The sequence below is a fragment of the Sander vitreus genome, chromosome 3 (assembly GCF_031162955.1).
Source record: "Sander vitreus isolate 19-12246 chromosome 3, sanVit1, whole genome shotgun sequence".
In the NCBI taxonomy this organism is placed as follows: Eukaryota; Metazoa; Chordata; class Actinopteri; order Perciformes; family Percidae; genus Sander; species Sander vitreus.
In genome coordinates, this window is record NC_135857.1 from 25386124 (window position 1) to 25408884 (window position 22761).

A 22761-nucleotide genomic window follows, 5' to 3' on the forward strand; every position below is an offset into this window, starting at 1 on the left:
TAATGACTTTTTACACACTATATTATGACTTTTTTGGATATACTATACTTAGACTATTTTCAACACACTATTCTATGAGTTTTTTCGATATACTATACTACAAACTTTTTATGACTTTTCGACATACTATACTATGAGTTTTTTCGCCATACTATACTATGACGTTTTTATGTATTTTTTCGACATGCTATACTACGACGGAGCATTATTTTGCATTTCGAGAATAAGTCGAAATGTTGAGAATAAAGTCGACATGACGAGAATAAAGTTGAAATACTTTTTCGAGAATAAAGTCGAAATGTCGAGAATAAAGTCGAAATGTCGAGAATAAAGTCAACATGACGAGAATAAAGTTGAACTACCATTTCGAGAATAATGTCAAAATGTCGAGAATAATGTCGAAATGTCGAGATTAAAGTTGAAATGATGCGAATAAATTCAACTCCTTCCTATCACTTAATCACATTAGAGCGACTGTCCGCCATTCCAGCTGCCATGTAGGCAACATCATAGATAAGGGTTACATCCTTGGAGTGCCGCGCTCGCCTGAGCTCCACTCCTTCAGGATCAAACAAGTTGATCAATTGTCTTATTGTGTCTTGTGATACAACATATCCTCTCTGTATTGCACGTAGGTGTAACCATCGATACCCTTTCATCTGTCCATTACAAGGTATTTCAGTTTGCAGGAATACGGCCACCTCTTCCAAGTTTGTGTGGTTTCTCCTCCTGAACAGATGCAATTTTCGGCACAATCTCTTCAAAGTCCTAATACTTATCACCAAACTGTGTTTATGCGCTAAAAGACAAATAGTTCATGCATTTTGTAGAATACTATAGGTAAAGTTAGTAGTTTGGTTTATTCTAAAAAGTCCAACTTGATTCTTGAAATATCAAGTTTTTTCTCGACATGTCGACTTTATTCTCGAAAAAATATTTCAACTTTATTCTCATCGTGTTGACTTTATTCTCAACATTTCAACTTTATTCTCGACAGTACGACTTTATTCTCAAAATGCAAAATAAATGAAACATCTTCCTCCTTAATTTTATTCCCTTGATGTGGCCCTAATGCTCCGTCGTACTATACTATGATTCTTTCATGACTTTTTTCGATATACTATACTATGACGTTTTTTGCATACTATACTATGACTTTTTATGACTTTTTTCAACATACTATACTAAGACTGTTTTTAAAATATGACACTATGACTATTTTCAACATAGTATACTATGAATTGTTTTACTTTTTCGACATACTATACTATGAATTTTTTATGACTTTTTTCAACGTACTATACTAAGACTGTTTTCAAAATATTACACTATGACTATTTTCAACATAGTATACTATGACTTTTTTCGATATACTGTACTATTACTTTTTTCGACATGCTAAACTATGACTTTTACATGACTTCATTCGACATACTATACTATGACTTTTTATCACTTTTTTTAACATACTACACTATGACTTTTTATGACTTTTGTCGACATACTATACTATGACTTTTTTATGACTTTTTTCGACATACTATACTATGAATTTTATGACTATTTTTGACATGGTATACTATGACTTTTTAATTACTTTTTTTTACACACTATCTTATGACTTTTTTCGATATACTATACTACAACCTTTTTATGACTTTTTTCGACATAATATACTATGTCTTTTTATGAATTTTTTTTGACATACTATACTATGACTTTTTCTCAGTTTTTTCGACATACTGTACTATGACTTTTTTTCCCGACATACTATACTATGACATTTTTTCGACACACTATACTATGACTTTTTATGATTTTTTTTGTGATACTATACTATGACTTTTTTATGACTTGTTTCAACATACTATACGATGACTTTTTTTAGATTATTGTCGATCTCCGAATGCGAATGAACGCATCTATTGATTTTAGTATTGTTTCTTAAATGAGGCTCCTTTTTCAACTACAAGGTCAATATTGTTTTTCACTAATGACAAAACAACGAATTATCTGTGCATTTATGTAAGGGTTAATGCCTGACGAGGTGGTATTAATGGACGACGGAGAGGCATAAACCAGTTGCCTCCATCGAAGTCCATTAATACCTGACAATGGACACCTCAAAGGGCATTAACCCACTTATACCATGGTCACTTGCCAAATAACATATTTTTAAAACATAAGTTTATATTTTAATTAGCTTTACAATCGAAATCTAAAGTTTTTACAATCAATAACTATGTTTCTCTGGTTACGCCTGACGGTTTGACTAATACTTGAAACAATCATTCCCATCCTATAAGGTTCTTATGCAATGCAAACGTTGTTCACGTCTCCAGGAAATAGAAAGTAACTTAGATACGACTTGTCTCCCTTAGCAACGGGAGATATTTATAGTCCGCTCAGCTACAAGTCAGAAAGCTAACTCTATGCTAGCAAGATCCGAAGTCAATCACATTGTGTACAGTTGGCAATTAGTAAAAATAACCTGACAGTATGTTGAACAACAAGACAAGCTACCTATCCAGCCATGTCATTATCCCCAAAACAATATAACGACTTTTACGAACAATTTTATCCTCGATGTGTAACGTTACTGTCGGCCGCAGCCTGAAGTGGCGACCTGAACAGCGAAGGGGATGTGAGATAACGTTATTCACTGTGAAACAAAGTCAGTTAAGAGGGGCAGTATAACTTACTTCTTACAGCGTGTGTGTTAGCGCCATCCTGTGGTGTTCAGAGGACGAGGCACTGAAGCAGCACACAGTGTTAAAAATAACAGATTCACGTTTCCTTTTTGTTATAATCTAGCGCATTAATTTAGAACAGTAAACAGTCAGTTTCACCAGAACTCCTTTAGTAGGTGTCCTACATCACTTTTTTATGGCCATCCTGCAGCCAATCAGAATCAAGTATTCACCCAGACCATGGTATAAATGGACCTAAGCTTTAGGAGCTTTCCATCTTTACTCTCCTCCCTGTTGCAATCGGAGAGTGACAGTTTTTGACTGGCCAGCGGAAAAACCAACTACTAAAGTGAGTTGTTCAAAACCTTTCCTTTTCGTAAACTCTGTGTACGCAAACAATGTTCTCAATGCTCGAGTTCATATGTAGAGCCCCTGCTGATACTTCAAGCAAAGTTTCAAGTTGTGTCGAGCCTTCTTAGTGTTTTAAAAATAGCGATTTTGATGCTATCATAGTAGTGCCCCTAGCACTCCCATTCAAAAGGCCATTTGACCGAAAACGAAAATACGTTCAATCTTAAAAGTGGCGCTTCCGTCCTGATTATGCTTTTAAATGAAAGTTTGACTCGGGTACATTCACAAAAAGACCTAGGTTGCATTTTGGCGATAGTTACGCTTTAACTCTCGGCAAGAAAGCAAAAAGCCTATTGCCAAATGGACAGTCTGGCCCCCAGATATATTCTACCCTCTAAATTAACAGCAAATTTGAACATGGCTTTAAACAAGACTCCACAGTTTATGATGGTAATTGGCACATTTGCTTTATTTTGAAAACAGACATTGAAACCATTTTTATTTTTTTCTCACAAGTTTGAACTCCTTGATAAGGTTGAAACTGGACATTGCACTCACTGAAACATGGGGAAAGTATTTTTTCTTTGCTCATTTGTTTCTTTTTACCTTTTTTTGCGTAACATCAGTGCAAGAGTATTTTTTCCAATTCATATAAACTGTCATAACAACACCAAAGACATCAAAAAGAAGCCGCCACACCTCTTAAGTTTTTGTGACTGCGAAAAAGTTCCTCTCAGAGGGAGAGTTCCCATCATGCATCTGGTTCGATGGTTCATGCTACTGTTCTCACGTTTGGTTGGCAGAACACAAATCGTCATGTAAGAGCCAGTTACACCAGTAATATAGCTGACTCCTTTAGTTTATTATATGCTTATGTCATTTAAATGACAACAGGTCCTTTACTGTAAATGTGAGTAAACATGGAGTTTGTAAAAGGGGTGTAAACCAAGCTTGAATGACTCAAGCTGAATAAAGAGAGAGTAATAGTCCTATATTTGTTTTTTGGATTCAGGATAAAGCTGCCCAACTGGAAATGTCACACATTTAATTATACATTCTATTCTTCATCCGATGTGTCAGTATGTTACCTATTTGCTGTGTTCTCAATACACTTGTACTGTGTTGAAAACTAGAGTTGCATTTTAAACCAGCTTATTTTTGTGCGTGCATTTGATTTTATACAGATTTTATTTGCAAAATGTGTTTAAAGAAAGTGCATTGTAATGCAAATAAAGTATTGTGCATTCACAATGCATTTTACATGTGGAAATATCCAGTTGGGCGCGTTCATTTCACCACTGATTCACTTATAATAGATAGTGAATTTTAAATCCTCCTCCTCATCATCATTATCATCAAGGTAACAATCATTTTTCATAATCACAATCTTATCATTATCATCAACACCACTTCCTCATAGTATTAGCTTGAGCCAAAAAACGTAACGCTGGAAACTCCCCCAACATGAGAAAATCATTGCCACACAAAAAATGACAAACAAATAGAAACGGAATGCCTTCACATTAGAAAGGCAAAGAGCAACCTTTTTAGATTTTTGTTTTTGTGTTATTCTTCATACTCTTAATTCTGCTTTCTTTAGGTTAGACTTTGCCTTAGTCATCCTTGGACTCGGTGCCCTCCGCCGCTGCATCTGCCGGGGTGGCCTCCACGGCTTTAGACTCCTCTGCAGCATCTGGGTGGAGGGTGAAGGGTAAAGAGAGAAAAAGGCAAAGCGAGAGGAGGAAAATTAGATGTCAGGGTGGAGAGAAGGGGGACATGATAGATTAAAAGGTTCGTCGGGGAGAGGAGAAAGGTTTTACATTGTGAGGTTGGAATAAAAAAGCTCTATTTGGTTCTTCTGAGCTACTGAGTATCAAATATATCACATACAGTATGAGCTGCTACTTTGACGTTTTAAATATTTCACCTCAGAAGGTTCTCAGTATGAAAAAGCATATGGTAACGTTCAAAAACTATGAAAATGTGGATTTAAAAATGCACAGAAGAAACTGCAATTCATGTTGTTCAAAACATGTCAACTCTACTAAAACTGAGAGCATGTCAGTCAGAAGATGCAACCTAATGTCTGAAATCCCACATTGGCTCTGTAAATAATAAAGGAAGAGAGTGCACCTAATGGACCCATGAAGCATTTGAACTGACATATAACACTAACAGCAGCATCTCGGCCTGTCACATCGAATACTGTGTGATGCCCACAGTGTACTGCTCTGTAACAACATCCAGTGGTGGCTTACTAAGAGGCGAATACTGCTGAATAACGATCCATGATACATCACTGAGCCATTACTAATCAAGTTTTTCAGTAATATTGCCTTGATGCTTCATATTTTTCTTTATATTATTCCTGTGCTAGTCCTATGCTAAGGCTATTTTGCTGCTAATAAATTATTATTATTGTACATGTCTATGTCTATAAAATCAAAAGTAAAAACATTTCTTGTCATACAGTACAGGGGCTGCAATGATTTTGGGACCTTTATGTTATTGTTTCAGACTAAGCCTATTATTCAAGTGCCCTGAGAGCGGTGATCTCATACCATGATGATCTCATACTCTTTTAATAGAAAGAGGAGACATCAAAGAATGACATCATTGCATTGGAGATTGGGGTGATGGAGTGTGTGGGTGTGTAGGTGTGTGTGTATGTGTGCATGAGGGCAAGGCAGAGAGAAAGGCAGGGGAATGGTGCGATCATGTCTGTGTTAGTTCTTGCACTAATGTGTGAGTGTGTGACTCAAGACAGCATGATCTTCCAGGTAAGAAATAATTAGATTGTTAGCCAGTATGACAGACATGAGAGTGCCTTTCTCTCTAAAGACACTGAACTGTGTGATGCAAATGCAATTACAGCCACTTCACAGAGTCAAAGCACATACGTTCTGGTATTCTACCATCAGTAGCACCTCAGCTGTCTACCATGGTGATGGTGAGTTTTTCTATGCATTTGCAAATAAGAGTTGGAGATGGGAAAACATTGATTTTCGTCTTGTTTGGCGATTCTGCCCATAGTTTTCACTGAATTTTTCAGTAAACAATGTAATGAGAGCATGACACATAGTTTATTGTGGAACTTGCAACTCAGATATGACGTAGAGCTGAATTTGAAGGAAGCATTAGAACTGGCGTCAATCATGACGTGATTGGCATTTTGGATGCTCATTATCTACTTTTCCCCACTTCCATTTACATTTGTAATTTTGTTTTTAACATAAGGCATGTGGCAAAAAAAAAAGTGTCTCAATTCAAAGAACAGACATTTCATATGGAGGTCTGCAAGGCTTTGTCCTAGGTCTGCTTCTTTGTGTTTGTTAGCACTAGTATGGATGAACACTGCAGATGACACCCAACTCTATAGCTGTTAACCCTATTTACTCCCCTTGAAAACTCCCTTGAGATCACATCACTTCTGTTATGAAGTCTCTGCACTGGCTCCCACTTAGTTTTTGGATCAACTTCATGAATTTTATACCTGTGTATACATTTAATTATGGACTTGACCCTGAGAACATAATATGACATGATGCAAAGATATCTCCCTGGAAGATCTCTCAGATTAATAGACTCTCTGCTGCTCAGCATACCAAAGACATGTGGTGAAGCTGCTTTCTGTGGTTTTGGATCCGAGTCTGAAATTGAGGCATTTGAGTGACTGTTTAAGTCTCCCCTTTTTAGCCTTGCCTTCCTCTAAGCTACTATTATGTTATTACTACCATATCTTGATTATCGCCAGTACTGCTCAATATTAGAGGGCTGGAAGTGGTTATGGTAACGCTCATTGCTGCTGTTTATGCAATTATAATTTATTATTTTATATTCCATTTTTTATTGTATTTTTAAATGTGTTTCATCATTTTAACAGTTGTTTAAATTGTCTGCACTTTGATCTGTATTTCTTGTATGAAAGGTGCTATATACGGTTTCTTATATCAGTATGTGTGAATATGCAGTGCTATGGCATCGTGCTATGATAGTTAACAACTTGGTCAGATGTAAGTAAGTGAAGCCAGTGACACAGACTACCCTAGGTAAAGAATCTGGATCATACCCTCATAAATCATTTAGTCAGATCAGAGTACCTGGCGTCCTTGTGCATGTGACTCCGGTCTGTGCGCTGACCAACCTTAGCCAAGTGACTTAGTTATAAATATTAATTTGCAGTTGGTGAAGCAGATTGTGGCCAGCAGTGGATTCTTAATTAGCAGTTCTTTGTCAAGTTGTGTTTGTTTGTGACAGGCTTCCCCGGTGCGGATCGTGACCAGTAAGGATCATTAATCATTCATTGAAATCAGAGCACCTGTTATCCCCGCTCTGCTCCATGCAGGGCAGCCATCCCATCGAGGTGGTAACTATGACAACAGGGAGACAGTGCGGCCTAGGTGACCTAGTTTCCATGTAGTTCTCCAGTGGGTGTGTGTGAGTTTCCTACCTCACACCCCCACCTACTCCAGAGTGAGCATGCTCCATTAACTACCTGTCTGACCCAGTCTGAGAGTCCTTGGACCAGAAATATGAGTTCATGTCAAGATTATAATGTAACTTCATGGCCTTCCAGGCTATTCTCTAGTATACGTTTCCACTATAATTGGGCGTCAAATGGTGGTTTGTTTTCAAATCTATTAGCTGGAGTTGGATATTATCAAATATTTTTGACCTGATGCAATGTGTAAAGAGGATTTAATGTGTTTATTTGTGATTTAATTTAAAAAATTACACGCAGCCACGTCAATATGTTGGTCTTGGTTGATGGTTGATGAACCTTTATGACTCACAAAAACATGATGCTTTCTAATTAGGCAAATAATACAACCTGCTTCGTAACAATAAACTAGCATAACACATAACACAAGCCCATTTTACAACATTGTTCCTGACCAGCGCTTAATCATTTCCAACCCTGCATTTCTATCCCAATCTCCGCCTCATCAGTATGGAGTTTCCATCTTGCAGAGGCTAAGATACAAGACTGTCTAATCTAATATTGAGCTGTGTTTCTGTGTTAACCAGTGAAAGGTGGAGTACTGCCAAAGATCTTTAAATCCCAAAGACTCAACAAGCAGTTAATTCCTGCAGTGGCTGCCAAGAAGACGACGGGAAGGTGGAGCCTACCTATTCCCCGTTATTAGTTTTTTTACAGCAAGTAATTGCTTTTTGATTGGTGAGTGTGTCTGAAATTATTTTTGTCTTTGAACTCAGTGCCCTCGCAAACGTGCACACCTAAGTACCTTCTTGTTGGTTCTATCCAAGTGCGATTTCCTTTATTTGGCATGTGCTTGAGTGCATGTAATGGGGTTTTTAAATGAATCATACTGTAATGAATTGAAGTTAAAAGCTTTAGTATAATTACCTTGTTTTTCTTTTGTTTGGTTAGGCTCCTCCTTTTCTGCTTCAACTGCTGGGCTGACAGCAGCAGGCACATCGGCTTGTCTGGGCTCCTCCTTTTTCTCTTCACTCTCCTCATCCTTCTTCTCCTCAGCTGTGGCTGTGGTAGGACTCTTGGCTGCCACCGCTGGGACCTCCACCTCTTTGGGCTTCTCCTCTGCTTTTTCCTCTGCCTTTGGCTCCTCTTTCTGGGGCTCAGAGGGTGCTGTGGTGGCTGTAGGAGAGGCAGCAGCTGCCGGTGCTGCAGCTACAGGAGATGTCGCTGTGCCTACTGGAGAGGCAGCAGCAGCTGCCGGAGAGTTAGCTGGCTTGTCTGCCACTGGGCTTTTGGCTTGGCTCGTCTCCTCCTCCTTCTTGGCCTCCTCTCCTGCAGCTTCTTCCTCCTTTGCAGGTGCCTCCTCTCCCTCTGCTTTCTTTGCCTCCTCTCCTCCCTCTGTCGCCTCCTCTGCAGCAGCAGGACTGTCTCCCTCCTTCTCTTCCTCTCCGTCTTTCATCTTTTTCCGAGTTATGTGTCCACGGAAGCTGGCCTGTATTTTGGTGGCAGCCTTGTGGGCCTTGTCCTCGGGTTTGTTGGTGGTGCCATCCTGTTCAATCTTCTGGTCCGCCTCCTCATTCTTCTCCACCTGGTAGCCAAGAGAAAATATAGCAAGTTAAACTCTACTGTAAGCCATCAAGTAGGTCCACTGGAAACCAGCAAGGGAAGGTACTGGTTGCAATGCTACACACTTGCAAAGAATCCCTCTACTGTGGGGGTATTTAGCTTGAGGTTGCTGATTCCAAAATATCATGCTGGCAAAGAAAGGCACAATATGTCATGAGTTGAAAGGTCAGAAGTCAGAAAAAGACAAAGGTATATGTTATGAGAGATTATTTATTAGTTAATTTATGAATTGAGGTATTTATAGCCATTGCTGGATAATTTTAGACTGGGAAAAGTTGGGTTAGAGTTTCAGGACTGGTTTAAAATTGAGTACAAGTGTAGGACTGGATGAGGAACAGGGTTAGGAATAGAACAGTACACAGTGTAATATTGAAAGGGGTTCCATGATATTACCTTCTGTAACTGGATCCATAGCTGTCCATCAAATAGTGGGTTGTGCTATGAGTCATATAAATCTAATGAAAAGAAATCAAATCAAATAAATGAATGAATGATGAGCACTGAAAGTGGCAAACAAAATGAATCAGTACATTCAAAATGAATAGGCAAACAAATCAAGGTAAAATATTTTCCATAGCCAAAGTTTAACCAATCAAAAGCTTTAAATGTGCACCTTAAATGAATGTGAATAAGCAACATGAAGCAAAACAAACTGTCAAAGAGCATGCAGGCAGTGCAGCATCAGTTAGCCAAATGATAAAGATGTTTAAAACTGCAGAATCTGTGTTTCTGTCCTTCCAGGTATCAAGTCTGTCAGGATCCAGTGTTTCATTTGATCTACCAAATTTTGTCATTTAATGTACTGGAAAGAGGAGATTTAGGGCATTGTGAATCATGAGAATACCAAATGTGTCTGTGGGTCGATTGTCACCACATAATAAATTGGATACACTGGGATTTGGGGCATGACAAATTACTCAAGGCATTTATTGTGGTTATTCAATCCAGGCATGAGGTGGATATTGTCCTCTTGATAATGGTGCTGAAATGGAATTTGTGAATAATTACACTTAAATGTAGAACCTCTCCATGGCATTCATTAATTTCCCGTTGGATTCACTGCTAATGATATTTTCAAAATTGTAACCAGAAAAATTCAAGCATTCAAAATTGAGGCTTTTTCTCCAAAATAATGAGCCAATGTGCTATTCTCTAGGTACAGTAGCTTTCGTCTTTCGGCAGCTGTCTCTGGCTGCTAGGGAACGAGCTGCCTGCTAGAATCTCCTCAGCATTCACTGCCATACCCCTCCCAACCATCAAAGGTTACCTTGACAACCAGAGTGCTAACTCATCACGGCGCTATCTGCTGGTTGGTGCTATGAAAGACTATATGTCACCCTGACTGGCAGTGCTCCTGACCTCTCAGGGGAGTGGGCCAATGGGAACTTGTAAATCAGGCGGAGCAATCAGCATGGCTAAGGAGGGGTTGTGTGTGATGCGAGAGGGTGCGGTGCAGGGCCGGTTGGGGGGCCAAAAGGGTTATATGTATCAATGCTGGCGTTCTATGTCACCGAGCAGTAGCATCGTCTTTAAGGTCAGTGAATTTGAGTGGAAATGGTTTTCAAGATGTGACTCAGTAGCTACATCCATCAGCCTATTCCCTGATACCTACTATCTCTAATAGTGTCATTATATTGGATACGAGGTTTGACGTGGACAGCTGCCTGTGTGAGAAATCACATCTGCCTGACATGATTTAGGAGCCAGAGGCTCTAAACCAACATGTCTTCTTCAGGGTCAGTGCGTCAGTCCAATATTGGAGCAGAGAGGCGAAGGTGCAGCTGTGTTGGTATATTCACCTCCTCCTCCACCTTTATTCACATGCCATCCCCAGGGTTCAGGGTGTAAATCCTGCCTCGGGCCCTTCCTGCAATTCTTAATATAAACCATCTTCCTGAAGCAATTTTGTGCAATGTATTATTAAAAAACAGCCTGATACTGCTGGCTGTGACAGGGATAGTAGAATTGCAGGGATTTTACAATGCTTCTCAAATATAGTGATTTTTGTGGAAATGTGGAAATTAACTTTAGCAAATGTCCTGCTATTAGAACAGATTGCCAACGTGGAGACAGACTAAGTACCACTGGCACACCCTATGCTCTTAATAATATGCAGGTCTCCGGTGACTTATTGGGCTTTTACTATGTCTGAGCTCATGGGTGCTTACAATTGCCAAAACTTTGACCTAAGCACTTAACTCTAAATAGAATTACTTACTGGCTGCATACAGTGAGTCAGACAGAGAGAGAAAGCGATGGATGAGGGTGTGAGGGAATATGGGGGTATGACATCATTGTTGGAACGGAGGGTATGTCATTCACTTTAGAGATCTGGGTGCGTTTGAGTGCAAATGTAATAAATTACCATCAGAGTGCCAGGTGATCTCATATCAGTGTGTGAAGATGAGGAAGAAAGATCACAATCATGGTTTGACCACAAATATTATAGCATCATCATTTGATTGTTGATATGTGATGATGATATGTGTCTGTGCATCACCCTCAAAAGTGCTGCGCTGGGATTTTCTGACTGCTGTTGTCTGTTTTCATGGACCATAAGATTCAGTACTGAGCTACTTTGACCTGTCATATCAAACATATTATGCTGTCATATACAATGTACCAGTGGTTAATGACTGAGATAGTGGCTACACTAAAATCTTGAATTATGTCAATGGAAACATTATTGCAAATCCTTCAAGGATTGCATCTTCACTGCTAACTGAACCCTGGTCGCGTAACCTCCTGCAGCCGCTATTCCACTCGGTGTCTGTGCAGCACACATTTTCATTCATAAATACAGCAGCACCTCCCAAAGGTACAGCACACCACAAGGTACACTACCTTTAAATCTTCACTCAGAGACTGCACAACCGTTTAAACTCTTCGTTGATTAATTTGCAGTGAGTCAACATATTTGCATTATCAGGTTAATCAAATTACTTATTACAATTCGTCCGCAGTGTTTCCTCTTTGAACATGGTCTTTCAGGTTGCCATAGATACTCTTCATTACCCACTTTAAACTAATATCATTATCCAGCAAAAAAATAATGTTTTCTTGCATGGTTGTGAAACATATTATGCAATCCTGCAATTATAACAGCTAAAGGATAATCTAGCAACATTAAAAGCTTGCTGGAGGACAGCTTGCCATGTGTAGTTGACAAATAAGGAGTGCATCTTCATGTTCAGAATTTCAATGTACAATAGCCTAGCACATATCCTCTGTCTTTTCTGTCTGTAAAGTAATAAATGGCCATGCTAAAATGTGTTCAGTATACTAGCCGACAGCTGGATGTGTCAATTATAGCTGCAGTCTATGCTCTCTCCCTGTCTGTCTCTGTCCTTGAGTGGGCACCCGCTGTCGTAAGAACCACACCCGAGAGTCAATGGCTTTACTGACAGGACCATAACCACACACACACACATACACACACACACACACACACACCATCCCCCAATGGACACACACCCACACACTCACACACACACACACACACACACACACACACACACACGCACACACAAACACACCATCCCCCAATGGTGACACACAGTAACAATCCACCACCTTCCCACTGCCTCATTGCCAGTGCCATAAGGGACTTGTTTCATGATGGGGGGGTTATGATGGTTGATTACCACAAAACCACAGCTCTCGCTAATGCACACACTAGGCGCGCATATAATCAAGTTTTGTTTTTTTATTCTGATCCATTCAAGCGGGAGACTTCCTTTTCACCTTGCTGCTCCGCCCAGCCTTGGATCGAATGCCTCTAGCAAGAGGGGAGAGAAATATTAAAGGTAATATTTGAATTTATAATTGTTGAGCTTTGCAGAGGCCCTTTTATCACAAACCCAACAGGTGCAGCTGCGGAATTTATTTGATCCAAGTCATTTTATTGTGTAATTATTGAAGATTTATGTATATTAAACCAGATATTGTAAGTAATATAATATATGGTACCTTAGCTAATTTAAATAAAATGGAAAAACTCCCTAAACATTTGTCATATTACCACAGTTCCCAAGCAGGCAACGAGATGTTACCCACCCTGCTGGTGGCACACATACTTCCTGTAATGGCACCTCTCTCCTGAAAATCCCAGCATGATTTCAATGGCTGTCTGCTTTTCTGCAGGAACTATCCAGACACCAAAGAGCCAATACATAGCTGCTGTCTACAACTGCTGGATATCTCCCGCTCCTTCTTTCTCTTTCTGTCGTCTTTCACTCTCTTTCTCACTAAGCAAAGTGCTACCCACTCATTCTCTCTCGCTCGCTCTCTCTCTCTCTCACACACACACACATACACACACACACACACACACACACACACACACACACACATATACAGACACAGCGGAGCACCACACCCTTTTAGCCAGCTATCTCCTGCAGATGAGGAGAGGGGAGCTCAGGTGGTGACTGCCACAGCCGCCGCTCGCCATCTCTCTCTCCCTCTCTCTCTCTCCCTCTCTCATCCTTTGACGATGAATTGATGAGCGATGTTAAAGGATGCACTGTTTCTTTTACAACGGCCCGGAAAAAGATGCTCCGCAGCAACTAATGAGCGGCCATATACCAGCGTCATTACATCCTCTAGAGCAGCCTTTAATTCAATTACACCGACTCTCTGCCTGAACAAAGGCTCGGCAATCGCCACTGATCTCATAGGGGGATGAGGATGGGGAGAGGGGCAGTGGGGCTGAGGAGAGGGGCAAGTGGAAGTGGCGAGGAGCTGAAGGAAAGGGGCTAGGGGTGGACTGGAGGAATATGGAAATATGGGCTGTGGCTGGTGCTTTGGCTAATAAAAGCCAGGCTCAGGGGAAAGGGGCTTTGAGTGCATGACAGAGTGACTGTATGGGAGGAGACGATCATCTTTAAGGTAGCTGGCTGGGTCTTGATTTTGGTCTAGATTGATTGAGGCTCAAGCCCTCAAGTGAGGGCAGGACAGGTATGGTCCTGGTGCTAGGATGATAACTAGGGATGGAGATTGGACATAGTCTAGCACATATGGGTGGGATTTTAAGTACCTGAAGGACCTGGAAGAACTTGATCCTTGATCGTAAGGCTAGGGCAATTTTGAGGGTGGTGAATTTTGCTTCAAAACTGCATGAAACTAAATATAAAACTAGGGGCTGGGGCTACTGAGCAGACTTAAATGAAGTGCTAGTAGCCACTCCCATAGTGAAGATGTTGCAACAGCACTTAACACTCCACAATGGCAGAATCCACAGCAATACTGCCATGTTTAAAGCAGCAAACCATGCTCTTTGCTCATCCATCCATGAAGACCACTGAGTATGTCTGGATTAATTTATTCCTCTGCTCCTCAGAAACAGGAGGCAGGAGGATAAGTGCTTGTAGGCCGGCTGGTTTTCTTTCCCTTGTGCTGAGACACGAACGCTCGAGGCAGCAACACTGGGATGAGCCGGTGCCTCACCCACATGGCTGCAGTGTGCAGCACGCCGGCTTCCTTTCTTTTGATCTTTCTCACCTTTGCGCCTGCTCACCTCCTCCAACCATCATCCCTGACTCTGTCGCTACCACATTTCCTGCCGGTTGTAGCCACCATCCAGTTTCGTTCCCTATTTGCTGCATGCCTGCCTCTCCCTACCTTCCCCCATACCTTGCAACCTCCCTCCCTGTCTCAATCCTTTTTTTACCCACCGCTATTCCTCTGCCAACCAAGTTCCCTTCGCTCTCTACCTCATCTTGCATCTTTTTCCACCTTCTATCTACCTCCATGTGCACCAGCTACACTCTACCCCACCGCTCATTCTCTCCCTGCCTGCATGTCGCTCTGCATCCTGCTCTTCCTGCATGTCTTTCAACTGTCTGTCTCGCTCTCGCTCTCTCCTCCCTGCCAGAGCTAATATGACTCATACCGGGTAACATTTAAGAAGCAATCAAGTGGCATCGGAATCCAGTGCGTTATGACTCCGATAAAAACACAATCAGTTTTTAGATAGCAGCAGGAAACCGGCCCTGATCAGGCACAACACCACCCTGATAGCTGCTGAAATTAAGCACAGGAGAGTGCCACCTTTTTCTACACTGTCAAGACCCACCTGCTTCCATGCAACACCTTTTTTCTTTTATTATTCTCTGCCACTGAGAATAGCCATGGGTTATTATAAACTACCCAACACCAGCCTTTTACACCCTTTAAATAAGTGCACACTTCATTTAACCCTCAATTGACAGCATCCACTTATAAAGCTGGAGGGCTTTGATAAACCATTTAGACTCATTTATTCCCATTGTATTCCCCCGAGGCCACTGACATGATGGTGCTGCTCACTCAGTCTGTACCCCACCCTTTTTTCTTCTCTGTGGAAATCTACTTTCCTGTGTCAACCATTTCTGCTGAAGATAACAGAAGTACAAAAGACACTAAAACCCGTATTTAAGACATCAATTAAAAGCACATAGGTTGGTCTAATTAATATATCACCATTAACAATGGTGGATTAGAGGAGTTCAGTAGAGCCCCTAAACAAATGAGGGAGACTTTCAGAGACAATATAGAATCTATCAAGTGCCTTTCAATAATCTTTTACTTTTTTCAAGTGCATGATCAATAAGAGGGAATGCCGGGCTGCCCAAGATCGAGTTACAGTCGCATGCCTCTCTCTGCAAGTACAGTGTGAGGTCTAAGAGGCATTGTGGTGACATCCATTCATGCGGGATAATCACATTAACTAGGCGTGTCTGGGCTCTGTGGATAGACTTCTACAAAGACAAGTCAGGTCCAGAGTCAAAGCAAATTACACCAACAATTTTCTCTAATCTCTCCTCAAGTACCCTGATCTGACTACAAACCAACAGTCATAAAGTTCAGAGTTGAGATACATCATTTTGTCATTATGAAAGAGCTGAAAATATTTTTAAAGCAAATCAGAGCAGTTTACCGGTTTGGTTCTTCTTATGCAGCACAGCATAGTTGTAGTTGTATCCTCCCTTTTTTGTTCTCTGCTTCTTTCTTCCCTTTTTTCTCCCTTTCACTTCTTCTCTCTCACCCTCTCTCTCTCTCTCTCTCTCTCTCTCTCTCTCTCTCTCTCTCGTGTGCTCTCTCTCTCGCTTTCGTGCACACACACACTCTCTCTCTCTCTCTCTCTCTGTCTCTCTGGCTGTATCAACAGCTAAGCCGCCTAGTGCATTTACTCATCCTAGTTTGCACACACGCTCTTCAGTCGGTCTGCCTGGGCGCACCTCTCTCTCTCTCTCTCTCTCTCTTACTCGCTGCCTGACAATAACTACAAGCCCACCCTTTAAACCCCTCCCTTCCCCTCTCTCCCTCCATCCCTCTCTCCTCCCCTCTTACCTTCACACTATCCCCCTCCTCCTTCTCTTTCTCCTTCTCCTCCTCTTTTTGCTCATAGTGATGAACCCCCCCACCTCTTCTAGATCAGCACTCCTCTCGTCTACATCTTCTCACCCTCCTCCTCTTCCCTTTTAGCCTGGCTCCAGCAAAAGCTGCGGCCCCACCCTAAAAAGACTTGCTTAATGACTGACTGGATACCTCCAATTTTTGCTCTGATAGATTGTTTTTTTTATTGTGCTGTATTTTTGTTTCTCCCTATACCCCTCTGTTTTATCACCCATCATCCACACACATAAGGAGGTGTCTTTTTCTTTGATAAAGAAGCTCCCAAATGGAAGTTGCATCGTCTGATTGCTCAGGCTCTCTCTCAGACTGTGTGTTATACATTCTCTGGATCTCTGATCAGTGATGAGCCTGTGAGCTCTGCATCCAAATTGCCACGGCGATGCCAAAAGCATGTTTTCTGGCACAGCCAGGAGCATCTCTTGCCAGGAGAGACGTGTGAAAGATAGCAGTGATGATCGCAAGGTGCATGCACATGCACATGCACACACACACACACACACACACACACACACACACTATGCTCTTAGGACACGTCACCCGCACCATCAACCCACCCACCCCCCATACCCAGCACGCTCTGTTCTCATGGAAACACCAGCAGATAGACTAGAAGAGCAGAGGAGGAGGAGTGTGTGAGAGAGAGATGGAGGGAGAGAAAGCGATGAAGGTAGGAGGAGGAGGCAAGTGGGCCGGGTGTGGCAGACAAGGCAAGCGAGGCAAACTGCCTCTCATTCCCTCTCCCTCCCCCTTTTTTCTCCCTCTGTGCCCACATTTGCACAGTGTGGTTTAATGAGAGGGCACAACACATGCATTATCCCCACAACTACAATTATAACCATTACCGTACAGTGAGGCACGCATGCTCATGCAAACACCACCACTCTGTATTTGTCTTTCATATTACACACACACACACGCACACACACACACTGTAGTGTCAGAAAAGTCCCCACCCCCGCTCTGACACCGGCGAGCACCAGCAGATGCTACAGACACAATAAGGATGGAGGAAGGGAGGGATGGAGAACAGGAGGATAGACAGAGAGAGGGATGGATGGAATGGAGAGGAGGAGAAAGAGTCCTGAGGGGTTGTGCTCTGCTATTCTTCTCTTTTACGGGATTATTCCACATCCAGTTCACTGAGGGGGAAATCATTAACCTGCACTGTTGAGCCACAGCCTTCCCGGTGGTTGCTGCTGCCACACAGGGAAATCTAGCACCATTACTTGGCTGCACTACATCATCACTATGTGTCATCATGTTCTGTAGCAGTCCAGATGACACAGACACTGTAATAATGTAGAGTTCTGCTGAGTAGGCATGGTCTTTCTTGGCACTGCCCTGCTTTACTTTTATACAGCTATGCACATTCATACAGCTGCCAGTTCACAGTCCCCTACTGGGTCACTTCACTGAAATAACTAGGAGATGAGTGTCTTGCTCAAGGGAACAGACTGACTTTTTACAAAGTTGTCCGAGATCCCATTTTTCAGCTTCATATTCACAAATCCCCAAGAGCCAAATCAAGCTGATGCCAGGGCGCTGGTAGCTAAAGAAATAGAGCGAGTGTGTGGGATGGTCTTTGAAAACAATCTATCTACAATTGCAGCAGGTTGGCTGACCAAGCCTAAAGTAGTTGCTCCTCATCTTGCATTCTTACCTTCTTAGTATGCTTATCTATGTCCAGTTATTTGATTATGTTAAGCATCTGAAACTGCTGCTGTACTGACCACAGAGATCAATAATTTCACGCTGTCTTGTCAGTATCAAGAAACAGTCTGTTTTCATGATTACAATGTAGTTTAAAACTGGGACACCCATGTGTAATCATTTTTCCATTTTGACCCATCATCAGCTAAAGCCAGTTTATTTGTGTGTGCTTCCCTTTGGAGCATAGTTAGTTGTCTTTATTGTAAACTATTTATATTTAAATAAAGCATATTGTAAGTGTTGATTATCAAGTAGTGCACTACTGCCAACTGTGCATCCTTACAGGTGGCAAAAAAACTCCCTAGAATGGAGGTATGGTGCAGACGTTCACATTAATCATCTTGTTCTTCATTTGTTTAAAACTAAACTTGGTGCTTATACATACATGAGACAACACTATTTCTGCATGTAAATATTGCCATGTGCACGTTTGAATACATTCTGTTTGTTGCATTATATATCAACAACGCAATCTGTCCTTTCATACTGACAGTGATGAAGCCCCTCATTTGCACAATGAAAGGTCACTGCATCTGCGAAAGACAATGAGATTTGCATGCAATCTTCCAACTGAAAATAATCTAGAAATATTAAGATAAAAGCCAAATACAAATTTACCATAACCATTACAATCAATTAACTGTTATATAAATGTAGAATACTGAGTTTCTTACGATCTTATCTGGATTTTTACAAATATTTCCTACCACAAATGCCAAAACTCAAATGACTCATCTTACGCTTGCTGTGGAACCAATCACTTACTACAGCATTAAGCTTAAGATATACAGAAAGCTTTTTAAAATTTTTATTCAAAAGGCGATTTATTCCTCCATAGATGTAATGAAACCTTGATATGTTTTAAATGATGGGTGATCTTCAAGGGGCAATAAGTGATCTTTTCAGATTCTTTTGGTGGGCAACTAATTGCTGGAGCATCAAAGATCTACAACACAGATCACGCTGCCCTATATCTGACATCAAATATTCCCCATAGAAGTTAGCAAACCAGCTCATTATTGCATTATTGCAAACTGAAACATCTGTAGATATATAAGACGTATGAAAATGTAACACAAAATACCAAGATAGTATTGCAGCCGTAGGCACCTGTTTAAAAAGTCTAAAGCTCAGAAGTCACAGCTCTGTCTGGTGTCTAATGACACTTGTTACCACAAGTGACCTTTTTGCACTACACATTACCCGCAAAATCATGCTATTTGATACATACTGGCTGTTATTATGGCTAAACGTGGATAACAGTGAGAAGGGATTTAATGGAAGCTGCCAAAATGTCACATAAGAAGATGCAAGAAGAAAATGTTGATCATTGGAGAGGAACTACAATCTACAATCAATGAGCAGGAGTTTGATTACACTAAATGTCAAAAAGGAAGCATCACAATGAAGCTATTGCTAAGATGTGAATGCCTGGCTGGTATAATATGACAATTAAACATTTGCCAGTTGAGTGTGTAAAAACAGATACATGGAAAGGATTTTATAACATAAAATCTACACACAGACAAACATACACACAGTGGTTTTGCATATAATACCTTGAAAATGTATTATAAAATTATATAAATTATATAAAATATTCATAAATTTATTCATGCACATAACTAATGCTCGCTGGCTCTACTACGTTTTCTTATTTTCAAACCAATCAGGATTTTTGTAGTGTATAAATTCCCGCGTGACTCTATCCAAAGCCATAAGCCACAGCATTAAATTATACTGAAACACTCAACTGGCCATCTAACCAGGAACACAATAAAATGATTCATTTTCAGTGAAATATTCATTCCATTTTGGATTCATTCCACCAATAAACCATTCTTTTTTTTCTTCTTTTTTAAATAAATGTTTACTTATTGAAGTTGAAGTGAAGTTTATATCATACAGTAGATTCAGCCCATTTGTCCATTAGATTTAAGTGTGAAGTATCCATACATTTCTTCCCAAACCCCCCAAATGCTCCAGCTCTCTGGTTAAATACATCTTCACTGCATCCTCTTATTTGGGCTGTGTTGAATGCTGACCTGATGGTCAATGTGAGGATCAAGTATTTGACTTCCTGTTCTGTCTAAATTGTTCACGCTAGACCAGAGATCTTCGGGTCCTCAGAGTTACTGCAGGGGGGCCCCAAGTTATTGTTAATTATTTTTTATTTTTTTCAAAAGTTAATATGTATGAAAATATGCATAAACATGAGTCCAACATATTATTAGCAAAGATAAATCGGCCTATTTGTGATTTGTTTTTTTTTGGCCGGTAGATAATGTAACCATCCACAGATACAGTTATCCTAAGGATTCACTGTGCAACATGTTTGTTTAACATTAAAACTTGATGATAAATGTCAATAATCATTATTTTAATAGCTTTGTAAAAAAGGTATGAAGGCATCAGGCCGCCCTACACGTTATTGTAGGCCCAGATTAATATGCAACTCAATTTTATACAATATGTTGTGTGGGGTCCCTGCTCCGTCTCTCTTTCAGCTAAGGGGTTCTTGGCCTAAAAAATATTGAAGAACCCTGCGCTAGACTATTCAACAAACATTCAAAACTCCTGTATTTATTACTTAGTCATCAGGAAGCAGATACATTGTGTCAGTGCATTGTTATCCTTTCAGAAGTGTTTGCTATACCGCTACTATCTATCTATAGACACCAACATAAACATAAAGGAATTACTATTTGTTTCTTTTGGGGTCACTTGTTGCACATGCATACCAGTGATTGAGTATATTGCACAATGTTCCATGATGCACAAATGTAATTTTTGCCTTAGTATTAATCTCTCAACTAAAATTGTTAAGCTTGTCCATCCATCCTCAAAGTGTTGAGCATTTAGTTTAGCCATAACTACTTTTAAAATCATTTTAGTTGCTCACTAGTTCTCCTTCCTCTCTTCCCTCAGTATGATCCAAGACAGTAGAGGACAGTGACCTAGAGGATGGTTTTCCACCAGCTGTAATTAAATAAAAGTGGACCAGGTGTCCACTTCTGAACTGGGACGTGACTTCATCTGACACAGCTACACTCACACAGGTATTTTTCCATCAACACACAGCAACGATTTGTAGTAGAAATTATACACCAAACTTCTCTCAATAGTTTTTACTTTCTTCTTTGTACTGTGGCACATAATGACAAAGAAAAGGGGGAGAATTTGAATCACTAAAATTGTAAGGTGGCAACTTGCAGTACAGCAGGAGATACAACCACAACCTCATAAACACAAGGTCACTTAATACTGTCTTGTGCTTTTTTGCATTTACATTTCAAGCTGGTGATTTCTAGTGCCTTGTTCTCAAGTTTGTAGTGTTGCAGTACATCATCGAACTTAGTATGGCTAGGGCAGTGGCACCTCACCTTTTTGGCTTAACACCCTTAAAATGAAACAAAGTCTAATGCTAATCACATGTTGAAGGCTCAGTGTGGCCTTGACTTGAAAACAGTTCAACCAAAAATATTTCACAAAATCAGGCCTAGTTCACATGTACACGGGTATTTTTACAATTGTTTCCCCTCCTTAGTTCTCAAACAAATCCCATCCACAAAAGCATCATTTTAAAAAGATCTTCGTCCAAATGAAAACGTAAAAACACATTGAAGAGCTGTCAAGAGCATGCCAAACAAACAAGCGATGATATAGCCCTGGCCTGAAAGTCATGACTTTTCCAAAAGATCTGTTTTCAGTGACTAGGCCTCAGATAGATGGATCCTGTGACCCCCTCATGGAGTCCTGACCCACAGGTTGGGAACCACTGGGTTAAGGAATACATTGATCCATACTAACTTGTTGCCTGAGGAAACACACTTTTTTCAGTCCATCAAACTTGAGGACTGGATAGATAAGTAAAAGTTCTGGTCATTCAATCTGAATATTATGCTACTTACCTAGCTATCATGCACCTGTTGACATGACTAATCAGTACACTTCCTATGGCGGGGATGGAGCTGGTTTGAGGTTTAGCCATCGTTAGTGAGTCTGACTTATTTTGGATGCTGCTGTTTAGAAGAGTATTGTATCCTTGTTAAGACTTGTTATAACATTTGCTGTATGCCAAGATTTCCCCCGTAGTAACAAAACCCGACAGCTGAAATAAATTTGGATAAATAAGGAAAATCTACATCACTTCACCTTGGGGAGGATTGGATCCTCCTCTCTGCTAAAGAGAGAATTTAGGTTGATTGACCAATGTTTCACAAACCTTCTGGCTTCATAGGTTTAGAAAAGGAAATGCTGAGTAGATATGTACATTGGAATGGTAAAATCTGGTAAAATCTGAGTGCCCCCCTCCCCAACAACATTAGAAAATCGAGTCCAGGCAGTTAGCGGCATTTTTTTTTTTATTCAATCAATTTTTTTAATTTTTGTTTTTTGCTGGCCAACATGAATAAGCTGTTGCCATGGTAGTTCAGATGAAACAGGAATGATAATTGTTTCACTATAGCAGTGTATGAATTATTGAAACCTAGAGGGCATGAATGAGCTAAATGAGAAATAGAGAAAGAAATGAGACAGACTGAGGAC

General features: G+C 40.6%; 1 protein-coding gene across 1 annotated transcript; it reads right to left on the reverse strand.

Annotated features, from left to right (window-relative positions):
* Nucleotides 1-3642: 3642 nt before the first annotated feature.
* On the reverse strand, nt 3643-14636 carry gap43 (growth associated protein 43). The gene is made up of 4 exons (XM_078247112.1): nt 14608-14636; nt 12850-12883; nt 8410-9067; nt 3643-4734 (listed from the first exon to the last, which is right to left on the reverse strand). Exons 1-4 carry the CDS (start codon nt 14634-14636, stop codon nt 4655-4657), a joined length of 801 nt encoding a protein of 266 aa, XP_078103238.1. The 3' UTR covers nt 3643-4654.
* Between the last annotated feature and the right edge of the window lie 8125 nt (nt 14637-22761).